This window comes from Solanum pennellii, chromosome 2, assembly GCF_001406875.1.
Source record: "Solanum pennellii chromosome 2, SPENNV200".
In the NCBI taxonomy this organism is placed as follows: Eukaryota; Viridiplantae; Streptophyta; class Magnoliopsida; order Solanales; family Solanaceae; genus Solanum; species Solanum pennellii.
This window is the reverse complement of record NC_028638.1, coordinates 9,202,023-9,217,445: the sequence shown is the minus strand read 5'-3', so window position 1 is coordinate 9,217,445 and position 15,423 is coordinate 9,202,023. Positions and strand designations below refer to the sequence as shown.

General features: G+C 37.5%; 1 protein-coding gene across 5 annotated transcripts in view; it reads right to left on the bottom strand.

The window, feature by feature from the left end:
* Window positions 1-343: 343 nt before the first annotated feature.
* Window positions 344-15,423, bottom strand: part of LOC107011312 (N-lysine methyltransferase setd6) — a 30,436-nt gene continuing 15,356 nt past the window's right edge. For 4 of the 5 annotated variants that reach the window (XM_027914341.1, XM_027914342.1, XM_027914344.1 and 1 more), the window contains 9 exons: window positions 15,008-15,034; window positions 14,800-14,918; window positions 8,644-8,776; window positions 2,704-2,780; window positions 1,778-1,975; window positions 1,309-1,498; window positions 1,028-1,209; window positions 734-834; window positions 344-662 (listed from right to left, as the gene is read on the bottom strand). In XM_027914341.1, the coding sequence (XP_027770142.1) occupies window positions 527-662; window positions 734-834; window positions 1,028-1,209; window positions 1,309-1,498; window positions 1,778-1,975; window positions 2,704-2,780; window positions 8,644-8,776; window positions 14,800-14,918; window positions 15,008-15,034 (1,163 nt within the window). In that variant the 3' untranslated portion in view covers window positions 344-526. The remainder of the gene's footprint in view (window positions 663-733; window positions 835-1,027; window positions 1,210-1,308; window positions 1,499-1,777; window positions 1,976-2,703; window positions 2,781-8,643; window positions 8,777-14,799; window positions 14,919-15,007; window positions 15,035-15,423) is intronic. The other variant, XM_015210747.2, reaches the window with a different exon arrangement.

Here is a 15,423-nt window from a genome sequence, read left to right as displayed (position 1 = left end):
TTGGCAATGGATTAATTTTATAATCCTCTTCAAAAATCTTTCCAAAGATTAAGAGCCTCTAAATATGTTTCCATTCTTACTGCCCGTAATTGATAATTTTCACCATGTAAAATGCATGTCATTTGTGAAAAACTATTTTCAAAATTCATCTCTTCACTCAGGTCCCCTGAGAAAATGGTTCTAGATACCAATTGTTGGTTTTAGAAAAGAAGAATTTTAAAAGAATAAAAATATTGGAAGAATGAAAAACAAGAAACAGAACTTATAAAATGAGTTGATATTTTGACATATTTTAGGACAGTCTAAGAATGCAATTTATAATAAAACTATTAACTTCTAAACCTAAAATAAACAAAAAGATATATTGAAAATACCACTCCTAAAGTGTGTAAAATACAACTTATTCAAAATTCAAATAGAATTCAACTCCTAATTAAAAGGGCTAACTAGTTGACTAGATTCATCTAAAATAACTTGCAATAATAATTTAACAATTCTAAAACATAGAAGAGCTTCAGCACTGTTGTTATAGTGTGTATATTTGCAGTTCACATTCTACCAACTCACATCCTGCCTGACATGAAGCAACAATGGAGGAAAAAATCCTCCTCTGTAAATCTTTGAAATCCGCTGCAAGCTTTACATCACAACTTGTGGTCTCCCTGATATGTTAAAGTACATTTTGGTTAGGCCAATGCAATTCATCTCTCTAGAATGAAATGTTGTTCGTTACCTGTTATCCAATTCAGGATCTCCTAGTCCATCCCGCATCTCTTCGAACATAGAACAAAGGTCCCTAAGTATGTCGAGTTCAATTTCCAAGTTCTCTGGTGTCTGTAAAGATTGATATATGTATTTCAGGTGAAGTAAATCATATAGCTGATTAGATAAGAGGAAGAAAAACTTGATAAAATGAAGAAAGTATGCAACATATACAAGGGAAACTTGATAAATGAAGAAAGTATGCAACATATATAAGGGTTACAGGATAAGAAAAGCCGTGACAGAAAAATAAATGTGGGATTACAAGGGTCATCGACTGCAAGGAAGGATTCCGAGATCTACGCATACTATCCAGTAGAGGCGGTGGTAACCCATAATGGAAGATGCCGTGATTCTTTGAGAACCACGTTCCACGGACCATATGGGAGGTCCAATCAGGTGTAGGGTCTGTGTCTGCACAATCTTCATTGCTTGCAACATCAATATCTGCCAGGAAAACATGCCCTTGTTCAAACAATAATTACAGGAGTGCCCATGAAACTACGGTATTTAGGTGTAAAGAGATCTTGACATAGAGGAAATTACCTAGCGGAATCACATCATAGTAGTTATCTAGTTGTGGTAGAAAACCATAGAAGGTCAGTAGATGAGAACTAGAGAAGCTCCCGTAGCCAAGAAAACATTGTTGCCCTGCATTACACGACCTTGACAAAGGAAATTTTATAGAATTTGTCGTGGAATCAACTTTCCCATAGTGCATTATGTGTGGACAAGTCTGAAGGAAAGAGAAGTGAGCATAATGAGGAAGATGTCAAAATTTGTATGTGAAGAACCTGATATAAAAAATTTCTGTACTATACTCCACCTTAAGTACTCAGAACACAACAGATATTCCAATTTTTGATATTTAAACTTTTGGAGACACAGATGGCATGTTACAAGAGCTCAAGTCAGCAAGTAAAATTCTAGCTCTGGAATATTACAGTTCCCCGTTACCAGCAATATCAAGCACATGAAGGGAAAGAAAATATACTATAGGGAAGAATAAACTTACCGAATGATTAAGTAAACCTGCAATTGGAATCAAGCAGGTTCTTAGCTTTCCATCACTAAACATAATTTTCATGCTATTGGAGTACCAAAGTTCACAAGCCCATAAGAACTGCTCCCATCTGTATTGCTCCGGAGGAAATACATCTGGGTGATCATTGCATAGGGATGGAAATAGTTCATCATATTGTGCACGCAAGTGCTGCAGGAATATTATTCAAGTCATGCCGGAAATGGGACACATAGCAAATGAGAGATGAGAAATAAAGCATTAAAAAGTGTAAACAAGCCTATTTGCATTGCCCCAGCGGTCCAGCCTGTCACATATTCTAATGACATTTGAAAGAAGTACCGGAACTAAAAGGAAACACTGATGGCAAACCAAATATAGGCAAAAGAACAACTTACTATACCATTACCAACTGAAGGAATATGATATAAAATTTAGTTGATCGAGTGATAGATGAAGGAATAACAGTTCTGAAACAAAATAAAGAATCTCAAATGTAATTATTCTTTTGCCACCATACTGCTTGTAGACATATACCAATTAATAATTATTAACCATCAAAATATGACTCCATCTTGAATGAAATAGAGCTTTGTATTGAGACTGGCTTGGTTGAACAACCTTGTTAACATGTTATCAGTCATTTTAGCAACAAGAAAACGTGCCTCTTTTTTTTCTACCTAACAACTTTATGCCAGTGTTCAGGGAAGCGTGAAGCAGAAAAAAGCGATAAGGCCTCGTTTCACACTTTAAGCGATGAAGAGCTCACATACTCATTCTAGTCTGTGAAGCGTAGAAGGCTCGCATCACTTCGCTTCATCGCTTGCATGCTTTCCTAAACACTGGTTTATGCAGTTTTGGAGAATTTCCCTGTTCTATGAACGTACTAGCCTATAGTGAATTGGATCAAAGGCTGGTACCTCTTTTGCTTGGACAATCTCTTCTAGCAGCAAGGTTCCATCTAAAGCCATTATAGCCTCCATTCCAAAACTCAAACCTGTATAGTATAAAACAAACAAAAGGACGTCATATAAGGCATAAAGCTGAACCATGATAGAAACCTAAGGAAATAGTAATAGAGGAGCAAGTACAATAAACTTAGAAGAATATGGCTTCAAATAAGTACAATGATCTATGTAAGTACACAAGAATATGGATTTCTTTGTCATGCATTCCACAATGTGATAGGTACACAAACATTTACTGCTATGCCATTAAGAAAATAATCAAAAGAGAAATTCTATCCATCCCTAAAGATGGGCTATGCTATGTATATTATACAAAAGAGTATCCACATGCCATCTCGAATACCCTCCTCAAGTTGGAGCATAGACATTGATCATGCCTAATTGTTCCACAGATAACCAACTTAACCTCCATTCAAAGCATTTGTGAACAAATCAGCTAGTTGCTCTCGTCTTCACGCAGCAATGAATATCACATATTTCTAGATCTTCTCATGAATATAATCGCATTTAACTCAATATATTTAGCTCTTTAATGATAAATCGGATTGAGGCGATAGAAGGGCAACTTGACCATCATACCTGTGAGAAATATATGGGAAAAATATTATTGAATTGTGTATCTAAATTGTTACATCGAGGCCCTACTCTACTTATAGACACTACATTGGAATCCTTTTCCAACTAGGATTCCTATTCCCATTCCTATTCTAAGTAGGAATGTATATACTTATTTCTATTCTAAGACTCCCCCTCAAGCTAGTGCATACAAATCATATGTACCTAGTTTGTTACAGATGTAATTAATACAAGGGCCTGGGAGGGACTTGGTGAAGATAATTTGCAACCTGATCATTTGACTTCACAAATTTCGTAACAATATCTCCTGACAATATCTTTACTCTAACAAAGTGAATCTCAATGTGCTTAGTCCTTTCATGACAATGGATTTGATGCGATATGAAAGTTGCTTGATTATCACAAGCAAGTTCCATCCGATCAATTTCACCAATTTTTAGTTCTCTCAACTTTTTGATCCAAACTAATTCATAAGTTGTTCTCGCCATTGCTCGATATTCTAGTTCTGTACTAGATTGAGCAACCACCCTATGTTTCTTATTTTTCCACGACACCAAATTACCTCCTACTAAAACACAATATCCGAATGTCAAACGTCTATCAGAGGGTGATTCTGCCCAGTCCGCGTCTGTTTGTCTATTGATATGCTTATGGCCTTGATCCTCATAAAGTAGTCCTTTAATGGGAGCTGACTTTACATATCGCAGGACACGAACAACTGCATCCCAATGACTATCACAAGGGGAAGTCATAAACTGATTTACAACACTCACAAGAAAGAGATGTCAGGGCTAGTTACTGTGAGATAATTCAACTTTCCAACGAGCTGTCTATACCTTTCAGGATTACTATGTGGCTCCCCTTATCCTGGAAGGAGTTTAACATTTGGATCCATAGGAGTGCCAATAGGTCTACATCTCATCATTCTGGTCTCCTCAAGAATGTCTAAGCCCTAAGGCATTCTTGAGTTGAGAAATAACAAGAGCTAATATGGACTGAGCATCCTCAATACCTTAAAAAAAATTCAATCTACCAAGGTCTTTAGCCTGGAAGTGCTTAAAGAGATGTTGATTCAATTTGGTGAAACCATCTTCATCATTACCAGTGATAACAATTTCATCAAGGTAAACAACCAAAATGATACATCGATTTGCTGCAGCATGTTGATAAAAGAGTGATCAGCTCCACTACGAGTCATGCCAAACTGCTGAATTACTGTGTTGAACTTCCCAAACCAAGCTTTAGGAAGCTGTTTCAAACCATAGTGTGACCTATGCAATTGACATACAAGGCTACTGCATACTAGACTCCCCCTGAGCAACGAAACTAGGTGTTTGCTCCATATAGACTTCTTCCTCAATATCACTATGCAGAAAAGATTCTTAATGTCCAACTGATGAAAAGGCCAATGACGAACGACAACCATAGATAGAAAAAGACGGTCATTTGCTATTTTGGCCATAGGAGCAAAAGTGTCACTATAATCTAGCCCAAATATCTTAGTATATACCCTTTGGAAACAAGGTGAGCCGTAAGTCGTTCAACCTAACTGTCTAGACCAACCAATAATAGATTTACCGGGAGGAAGGGAGACAAGCTCTCAAGTATCAGTCTTATGCAAAGAAGACATCTCATCAATCATAGCCTGCCTCCATCCACAATGAGAAAGTGCTTCACTTATAGCCTTAGAAATGGAAATAGAGGACAAAGACGATACAAAGGCATAATGGGGTGATGATAGACAATGATAACTCAAGAAGGTGTAATGAGGGTTAGTATTTCGAGTGAATCGTATACCTTTTTGAAGAGCAAGCGGTTGGCTAGGAGGAGGCAAGTCCACAATAGGAGCAGGGCCCGACACATGACATGAATCATCCGGGACTAGCGCTGGACGTGGACGGCGATGATAAGTTAGGAGTGGCGACACTAAAATTGGAGATGTAGAAGTAACCGTAGATTCCTCAAAAGTAGGTACATGTAAAACTTGAGGCATGGACAAGACCATAGATACATCAAGATGATTAGAAGATGTATAGTAAGGCTAAGACTCAAAAAAACATCAGCGGACATAAGGTATCGATAAACATCATGTGAATAACGATACCCTTTTTGAAGTATACCTCCTCTCTTTAAGGTCATGTCCTCGGTAAGTTGCAGTTATACCATGTCTTTTCTAATCACCTCTCTCCAATACTTTTTTGGCCTACCTCTATCTGTCCTTGTGTCCACTATATCAAACTTCTCGGACCTTCTCACTAGGGTACCTGTGCATCTCCTCTTCATATGGCCAAACTATCTTAGCCTCACTTTCCTCATCTTGTCCACCATGGAGGCCACTCCCATCTTGGCTCAAATATTTTCGTTCCTAATTTCATCGCTTCTAATATGCCCACACATCCATCTTAGAATCCTTATTTCCATAACTTGCATCTTTTGAACTTGAGATTTCTTGACTAGCTAGCATTCCCACCCCCCACTCCCATACAACACAGTCGGTCTAACTACCACTCTATAGAATTTACCTTTATGTTTAGGTGGTACCTTTTTGTCCGAGAAGACTCCGAAGGCAAGGCTCTAGTTCATTCACAAAGCACCAATATGGTGTGACATCGTTGATGCCCCTACTTCCAAGAATTAAGAACCCAATATACATGAAACTCTCTTGGGGATAGTTTTGCAGTTAAGCCTCACTTCCAAATTTGCTTCATGCATTACACCGCTAAATTTGCTCGCTAAATATTCCATTTTGTTTGTGCTCTACCTCAACCCTTATAACTCCAAAGTTTGTTCCAACACTTCCAACCTAGCATTAACCCTGTTGCGTGTTAAATAAATTAGATATCAACTGCCAATAACATTCACCGTAGCACTTCATCTTGGATATATCTCATCAATTCATTCATCACCAAGGCAAATAGGAACATGCTAAGTGTTGATCCCTGGTACAACCCCATCTCAACTGGATAGTGTTCCGAGTGTTCTCCCACCATTCTAACATGGGTCTTGACTCCATCATACATGTCCTTCACTACGCTAATATAAACCACTGGTACACCTCTAGCCTCCGAGCATCTCTAGCGGACTTCTCTCATAACTTTGTTGTAGGCCTTTTCAAGGTCAATAAACACAATATGTAAATCCCTCTTTGTTTCCTTATATTTCTCCACCAATCTCCTCACAAGATGGATGACTTCTGCTGTAGATTGCCCTGGCTTGAACCTGAACTAGTTCTCGAAAATGGACACATCCCTCCTAATTCTCATCTTCCCCCTTCTCTCCCAGAATTTCATAGGGTGGTTTAACAACTAGTAACAATTACAATTTTGGATATAACCCTTGTTGTTTTTTTGTTTTTTTTTTAAAAAAAATTGGTAAGGTTGAATTCTTCAGCATTAAGGGATGCTGGCTACCTCCAAAAAGGGATGGTATAACCCTTTTTCTTTTACGACACAACTATCATACTCCACCTTCATTCTTCAAGCACTTTTGTTATCTTAAAATGACATTAAACAACCCAATTAATCACTCCATGTCTACCTTGTTTGTGCCCTTCTAAAACTAAAACACTACCAGAATCTTATCTAGTTAGGTCGCTCTTCCCCTACTCCTCAAGTAAATACCAAGCTTACCCTCCTCAAGCATAAAACACCTAAACTACCCAAAATTTTAATGTCTCTCTGAGTGCTCTAAATCACCAAGCACCAAGTCTTTATCCTTTTCTTCATTCAAGAGTATGCAAGTATACTTGTCATCTTTGTCTAATGAGTGTCTCTTCCACCAACACCTTGTTGATGAAATTCACTTGATCCAGGTCTCAAACCTTCCACATTCTAGCCTTCGAGAACCTATACAACTTCTTATCTCCATCTTTGTCCCCCGGTTCAACATACAAGCATTTGAAGTTGTGTCTTTTCCTCTATAACCTCTACCTTAGCCTTCTTTTTCGTCACCTTATACTTTACCTTATTCATCTGCTTCTTCTCCTCGTCCTTGCACTCCACAACTTAGCATAGGAAGCCTTCTTTGTTTCCATTTCTCCTCAGACTTCTACATTCCACCACCAATCCCCTATAACTCACAATATCAAAAATAAAGTGGAGTGAAAATCAAGAGAAAACCCCAATACAAACACCCAAAGTCAGAGAAGATCAATCCAAACTTTCAACACTATCAAACTTAGTTGCAAAATTCTCCACAAAAGCAAACTACTCGATCAACAATCGAAAGACAAAAGATGCAAACAAAATTGATCAAATCTATCGGAACTCGTTTGACACCAAAAGGAATTGCAAATCAAAATCTTCTTAAAATCTCCAAACAAATCCCACTGAAAGAGTGCTCAACTTGAAAAGAAAATTGACAGCATCAAACCCGATTTGAATATATGAAATTTATGTAGCCAAGGCTGTGAATCCATGAATCTGTCTACACACAACTTTGGATGATTAAAAGAGTACCAGGAACGGGAAATGGCGAGGCAAGACTGGTAAGTTGAGTCGGGGCTGATTCTATTGGAGCACGTGCCCCTACGCTCCCATAAGGGGGAGACAATTGAGAAGTGGGAGACAGCTGCGAAGTGGAGGTGGCGCTGAGCCTTAGACGAAGCTCACCCAATTTCTGGAAATGGAGCTTGGTGGCCTAAAATCCTCTTCGCTGGTCGAGAGTCCGAGACACAAACTAGTCACTCTTTTAGGGTAGTTGATAAGTACAGTTTTTCTAAAACAACAGATTTTGAAATCATTGAGCAAAAATTTGAGCCTTAGAGGCTCTATACCATGTAACTTAACAAAAATTTCGAGTAATTTCCTTGTCATCTATTCAACAATGTGATAGGTATATATACATTCATGTTATGCTAATTAACGAAATAACCAAAAAAGAGAAAGTTTATCAATCCCCAAGGATATGTTATGCCATTTACATTATAAAGAAGAGTGTCCACATGCATTCTTTTAACAATATCCAGACCATATCGTTGTATGTCTAACTCTTGAACAATTTTCTTTCTTTCGATCAGGTGGGTAAAACATACGGGGGAAGGAGCAAAACGTTACTTTATATAACAAAAGAAGGTTGGTAATTTATACAACCAGAAGGACACATGCCATTCTCAAACCAACTGCGCACCTGATACATAAACATATGCACACATGTAAATTGTCCACTTATGGATCAACAGGCTAAGGTCAATAACTACTTAGTGCTCACAATATAGGGACAAGTATAGAGGAAGGCCCAACTCCATATTAGACGCAATTACAAACCGAAAAAATACTTTTTTTAATTCGAGTTAAAACATTGTTTCAAGAAACTAACCTGTATTAAATACCTCTGGCAGCGTATCAAAGTACAACTTAAATTTGGAATCACGGTTGTGCTTCTCCTTCATGCTCCACAACAGTAACATTGTTTCTGCTGACATGCCCTCGATCTTTTCCAAAATGGAATACTGTCACATAATGAAAAATTTTGTTAGCTACTCTTATAAGACTGTCAGTGTTAGGGTGCAAATACCTATACACTCTTCTCAGCTTTTCATGCCGATAAAGCATGAGAATTTGCAGTTGAGAGGTTTCATAAAATAAGTTGAATTATTGTAGATTTTAAAAATGAGGTTTGGATTTTTTCAGATTGGATTTCATCTATATCATTGTAACACCTTGAAAATCCAAGACTCATTGTAAAGCCTAACATAGGTGTCATAAAGTCTAAACAGTGTTTCTAAGTCCATTTTTTAATGAGGTTTTTTAGGAGGTTTAAGAACCAAAACGTCCAAAACGTTCAGGAAGTTGGTTCAGAGGGATGTTAGTGTGCCTTAGCCTTTTCGACTAACTTTTAGGAGTCGGAAATGTACAAAAATAGGTGGAAAGGTAGCTAATGGGTGTTCAAGTTGTTCCATGGTTAAAAGGCCCGGGTACGACTCCCCAAGGACCAACCAAGGGCCCTTGAGGGGGACCCCTGTAGTTTGATGCAGCACTGCCTGGCAGTGTGCATCGACTGGACAGACGACGGCCCTTGTGTGGATCGACCAGGCGTCAATGCCACCGTCGTCCCACACGTAGGCTGGTGGAGAAGGTCCCTTCACCTGCACAGTCCCTAGAATCATCGACGGAATGCAGTAGTGCAGGCTACGGTCCGTGTGTGGATCGATGGGGCGTCGATGCCACTGTCGTCCCACACTTAGAAAATTGGAGAAAAGTCTCGCCTGCACAAGTCTCTGACCGAACTTACGGATGTGCATCACGGACTGTCGGTGGACCAACGGTCTGTCGATCGAGGTCTCATCGATTGGGTCTGCAAATTCCTGCAAGTTTTAAATTAAGTTCATTTAATTAATTAAGTGGTTTAGGTGTTAGTAGGGGATTAAAGAGAGACTAATTAAGTTGATTAAGTCCTACTATAAATACCCTCAACCCTCATTAATCAAAACACAACTCTCAAATAAACCCTCTTCCTTCTCTTGTCTTTCTCTGTCTAATTGGAAGACTCCATAGAAGCTTAGCTTGGAAGGTGAACTGGGGCTGGAAAAGGGTGGATTCTTCATCAAATTGTTCAGAAACATTAAGGTATGGGTTCTATTCACCTTTGAGACCCTTTCCTCAAAGGGTTCCTTCAAAAGAGATTTCAAAAAGTTGAGCTTTCTTATGGGTTTCATTCAATTACGAAATTGAAGTTATGGATTGAGTTGTTAATGAATTCTTAGGGTTATATTGAGTACATTAACATGTAATTCGACTTGTTTATGATAATTATTGATGGTTTGGTTTAAATTGAAGAATATGATCCTCTATCCCTAACCGTAGGTAGTGATCTTGACCTATATTGTATTGTGATCATTCAATTAAGTTGGTTGTTGATTTGATTACTATCTTGTGGTGTTATTATGATTAAATTAAGAGGAATTATAGATCTATCATGCTAGTTCTTGAGATGTGATTTAGGTTATGAATTATAATGTGAAATTAGCCTATGTACCGTGTCTCAAGTTGTGATCTAAAGATGAATTGTGTTATAGATATGCAATTGGCCTTGTTATTCTATTGATTATCATTGTGTGATGATGTTACGCCCCAAGTCGGGTTGAGTTATGGGTTGATGGTAAGATCTTGATGATAGACTATGAGGAAGACTTGGTAAGTTTTAGAATCTCTATCTTCACTTCCACTTGTGATTAATTGTTGTTAAGTCATGATATTACATTTGGAGTATGTCTTATATTGGGATTACATGATGGTATGATGTTTAATTGAAATGTCTTGACTATGTTGTGAGGTTGATTAAGGTGTATGTGCTATAAGGATGGTGAAAACTATCAATGTGCCTGAATATATTATAAAATGCTAAAGCGTTAACCTCACTTATATGAACTGTGATGAAAGGACTTATACTCATACAATTCTTATTGAGCTATTGATGATGATGATTATACAAGGGATAGATCCTGTGGCCTAAATTAAGTTATGATTGATAATTAAAGGCTTGATGACATTTCAATAAAGGGACTTAGCTTAGCACCGAGTGAACATGACAATGGGAGGTGATGGCTTTCCATAGAGGAAGTGTTACCCTATAGGTCTATAAGTGATGTTGACTCCCCTTTGAGGGATACTCATCCAATGATTCCCATGAGGTGAGGCCCCAATTACTAAATTGTATGTAGAGGGAATACCTATCTCTTAGTTCCTTAAACTATGTTGCCACCATAGGATACTAGCTAGTGGATCCACCTAGAAAGCTATGTTTATATGAGGTTTTACCTTGGCCGGTAGACCACCTTCCATCGGTGTAAGGTCTTATTACACCGGATTCCACATTTAGCTCATGTGGTCAATGTCGGTTAAATCGAGTGTTCCCTAAACTAAAATGAAAGAATGAAGTATAGACTAACTAAAGTGATTTGAGGGGTTTGACTTGGCCTAGGTAGGGGTATGGGACTCTACCTATGCCTTGCACTAGTTTGCCTTGATGAGAGCTTTGGGAAGTTAATATTGTGTATATGGATTGTGTTAAATGTAAATGTTTTTATATGATGCTTACGAACATGCAAATGGCCTTAATGGTCTTAATTACTAAAGATATGAATTTATGAATATATGAGGTTATATTGTGTGGAGTATGATACTAATTATAGTTCTTGTTGGGTGACTTGATTAAGTAGGGTTATGGGGCTTTACTTGGTCATTGCACTTGTTGACTATATGGGAATATATGATTTGTTACCTTACTTTGCTATTTATGTGATTACTCTTATTCATGCTTGTGATGATATTACTTGGTGATAAAGCATACGATATTATGGGTTCAAGCGTGCTGATATACATTTGACTTCCTTAACTATTGGTTGTGCATAAGTTCTTAAAGGAGTAAAATGGCATGATTTAACTAAAAGCTCGCTTTTTGCATATTTTGCTTGTATATGTGCATAAGATCTCATACTTAGTAAATGTGGAGTACTAACCCCATTTTCTTCCCTTTTCCCCAAACATTTTAGGTTCCGGTCGTTGAAGAGTTCTGGGAGGCGTCATTGTTGAAGGCTTGGATTCTTCCTTTCATCCAAGTAGGGTAGGTCCTCAACTCTCGAGGGCAATGCCATGTTCTAGCTTTGGATTTTGTTATGAGCTTATTGACTCTATCATTCCTTTTCTTGTTATTTGAATATTATTCTTTTGTACGACTATACATGATCTTGTTGAATTGATGTAAGGGCTATGCCACATTGTGATATTCGTTTAGATGGTATGAGATGAGACAATCATTGAGACTTTATTCCATATTCTTATATATGTATGTGCAATAAAAGTAGAAGGCTATGTAACCTTCCTATATGAAGGGTCTATGTATACTCTATATGAATATATAGTATGTGTATGTAGAGGTCTATGTAAACCTCCAAGTAGTAATAATACAAGTTTTAAAAAATTTCGCACTTTTCAACCTATGAATGTAATGCATGAAACTAAGAGGCTAGTCTTAGTCCTTAAAAAGGACGACGACGTCGGTTATGTCCAGGGGGTAAATCTGGATGTGACAATCATTTTTCCCAATATGCTTAGAGTTCCCTACTCTATAAACAGGATCCTTAGTACTTTTCTTTGACACATTTGATAAATATTTTTTTAATCAGTTTTTCTACTTCCTCATCTTATTCTTCTCTCCTATTTTTGTTGTTCTCTATCTATCCTTATCCCTTTTCCCTCTCTTTTCTAGTGTTACATCAGTCTTGGCACTTACTAAGAATCTTGTAAATATTGTAGTTTCCTATAATTATGTGATTGATTATATTTTACTTTCTTAGGACATGTACACTTTGATATTTAAACCTCAATCGCTTGAGGAAATAATCAAGAAGTGTTGTCTCTCAATATATTCTTCCTTGTTTCATCTCTAACATGGTAACAGAGCTTTTGTGAGTTAGTAGTTATTTGTGCATTTACAGTGATATCAAGAAGAATGTAAATAGCCATCATGCAATTATTCTTCCTTTCCAGCAATTGTCTCGTCCTACTTCAATTTTGTGGATTTTGTGCGTGTGGCGCGTCAACCACATATGATTCGGACTCGGCACATCTTGGTGAGAAAACCCATCAATGGGCAACCCTGTCGAAGTTGTCATGCGGCAGGAAAACCCCAACTTTTTTGGCTAGATTTGTCCACACGCCTGCGTATGCAAGTAATTCTAAAGACTTTCCGGTGAGGTTCCTTCTTCTGTATTGTTCACCTCTTCATCCGAGCTAGTCCATCCCATTTTTGTTACAATCCATCCACCAAAACCCTAGTCTGAGAGGGACAGCTTAGTTATCCGGCGGAGTTGAAGATGAGGACATCCAATTTAATAATAGCAAGATGTAAGAACTGTGTCGCCCCAAAACACAGCAGCAAAAAAGATTGAATTAGAGAAGTGTGTGAAGTCTCAAAGAGTTACCCGTTCTTCCTCTCTAGTATCCCATTTATTGAGGGGAACACCGGCAAGATGTTTGATATAATTCCTTGGTGAAAGGCATATCACTATGAAAGGCAAGAATAGAGACACCAAATTGATCTTGTATTTTAGCACAAGTACTCTTAAATAAAGAAACAGCTCAGAACAATCTTTTATTAATAAATTCTAAGTACATCTTGAATAATCATCAATGATACTAATTTAATAATAATATTCTAAGGTTGACCTGACTCTACTAGGACCCCAACTATCATAGTGGTCTAAGAAAAAGATTAACTCTCCACAACTCTCAGCACTACGTGGAAAGTTAGTGCCAGTCTATTGTCAATGAGCTTGGGATAAAATACATTTTTGATGGATTCACCAAATTATATGGCCATTAGATTTGAGTATCATTCTCTAGTAGCTCTGCACGTATATTAGAGCCTACACCTTCTCAGATTCTAGTATGTTGATCAATGCAATCATAGTTTCTCAACTAGTGGTTTGTTTAGGTATCCATAGTAGTCGAGTTCACTTCAACCAGAAGAGAATGATGCACCTTCAAGTGATTTGGGAGAATATAAAGTAGGAAATGAAGAACGGGAAAATTTTGAAATCTCGTCAGATTTAAGAATATTTTATTATTTCATCTTCACCTTTCAGATTTTTTATTATGTTCAAATCATTGTACATTATATTTCTATCCTCATTATTATTAAAATCACCATCTTAGTTTGATTTATCATATTTTTTAATATAGCCTATTTTTAGAAGTGGTGATGTATTCACCACCTCACACAGACCTCGACTAATTCAGTAGGTAAATGGTCCCCCTCACAAGCACAAGAACCTAAAGGATTTTCTGCCCATACAGGTTTTGAGAGAATCTTTAATTTTATCCTTGACTTTTTATTAAAGACAAAGTTCTAAGTGTCTCCAAAAAGTACATGGTTTTCTACTATAGATATATCCCGTTCATCTATGTTTTGACACACTTAGTACTTTATCATTGATCTCTTGAACTCTCATCTTTCTCTGATAGTTCTCTTATTTCCACACTACTATTCTCTGTTTCTCCCTTCTCGTCTCTAGTGCTATATCAATTTCCCAATACTACCCAAACACTTCTTCAAAGATAAATCATTATTGCACAGAAGAAAGCTTCTTAACTGGTACCACAGGGCAAAATTTTGAACTCAAAGCAAATGGAGAAGTGCCTTCAAAGTATCAAGTTGAGAGTCAGTGTGTGGAGACAAGGTTCCTACAAGACTACTAGAACTGAAGTGTCGACTCCAAATGGACTTGCAATTCTCCTACCCAATCGCATGCTCTATTACAGAAAATTAGACATTGTACTTTACAAAATTATGATGACTTCATTTATAGGCACTTTAATCAGCTATAGTTTAAAATTTTGAAGTGTCAAGCTTGCAAAAGCCGACACAGTGAAATCTGATTGTCGAATTGTTTTAGCAAGCCAAGTGGGAAGGCAAGGAGAAAAAGCATAACTGATTCAATCAACAAATGCCCATAACATTGACAAAGCATACCATGTAATATTCATGCACAATATCATCTGAAATGACAATGGATAAAGGGATCTCCAAGGCAATGTCTCCAATTCTCAGATCTTGTCTTGCAATAGCTCCCCTTCCAGCTCCTTCAAAGTCTGCATCACAAGATACACAAATGTGCAAGGAAATGAAAATAGTATTTCTACCTTATTCAATCAATAAGTTAGCCATTGAAGGAGCTTACTAATACAGTTTGTTGGTGAAATAATGACTGGAAATGAACATAGGAAGTGTCAGATCAACCAGTGAAAATTTTCTCCTGCACTGAAGGTAATTGTCCAGCTATCTAGCAAGTCTAGGACAGTAAATTGCTGAAACAGTAACAGTTTATAAGGCCATACGGCTGCAACAATGGGAATTGTCTGATGGTAAAGTTGTTGTGCTATAACTGAAGGATGGTGAGAACTTGGGCAATCAACAAAAGAGAACAAGAACAGAAATTCACTATGCCATTGGCATTGGCAAACTGCAACTTCAAGAGGAAGAGGCTGAGAATTATTCCAGGAATCTCACCATAAAAATTCCCTAGAGAGACACCAAAGGTAAGACCGCATCATAAAGCATTATAGAAGCACAGACTTAATTGCATACTTCCCCCCT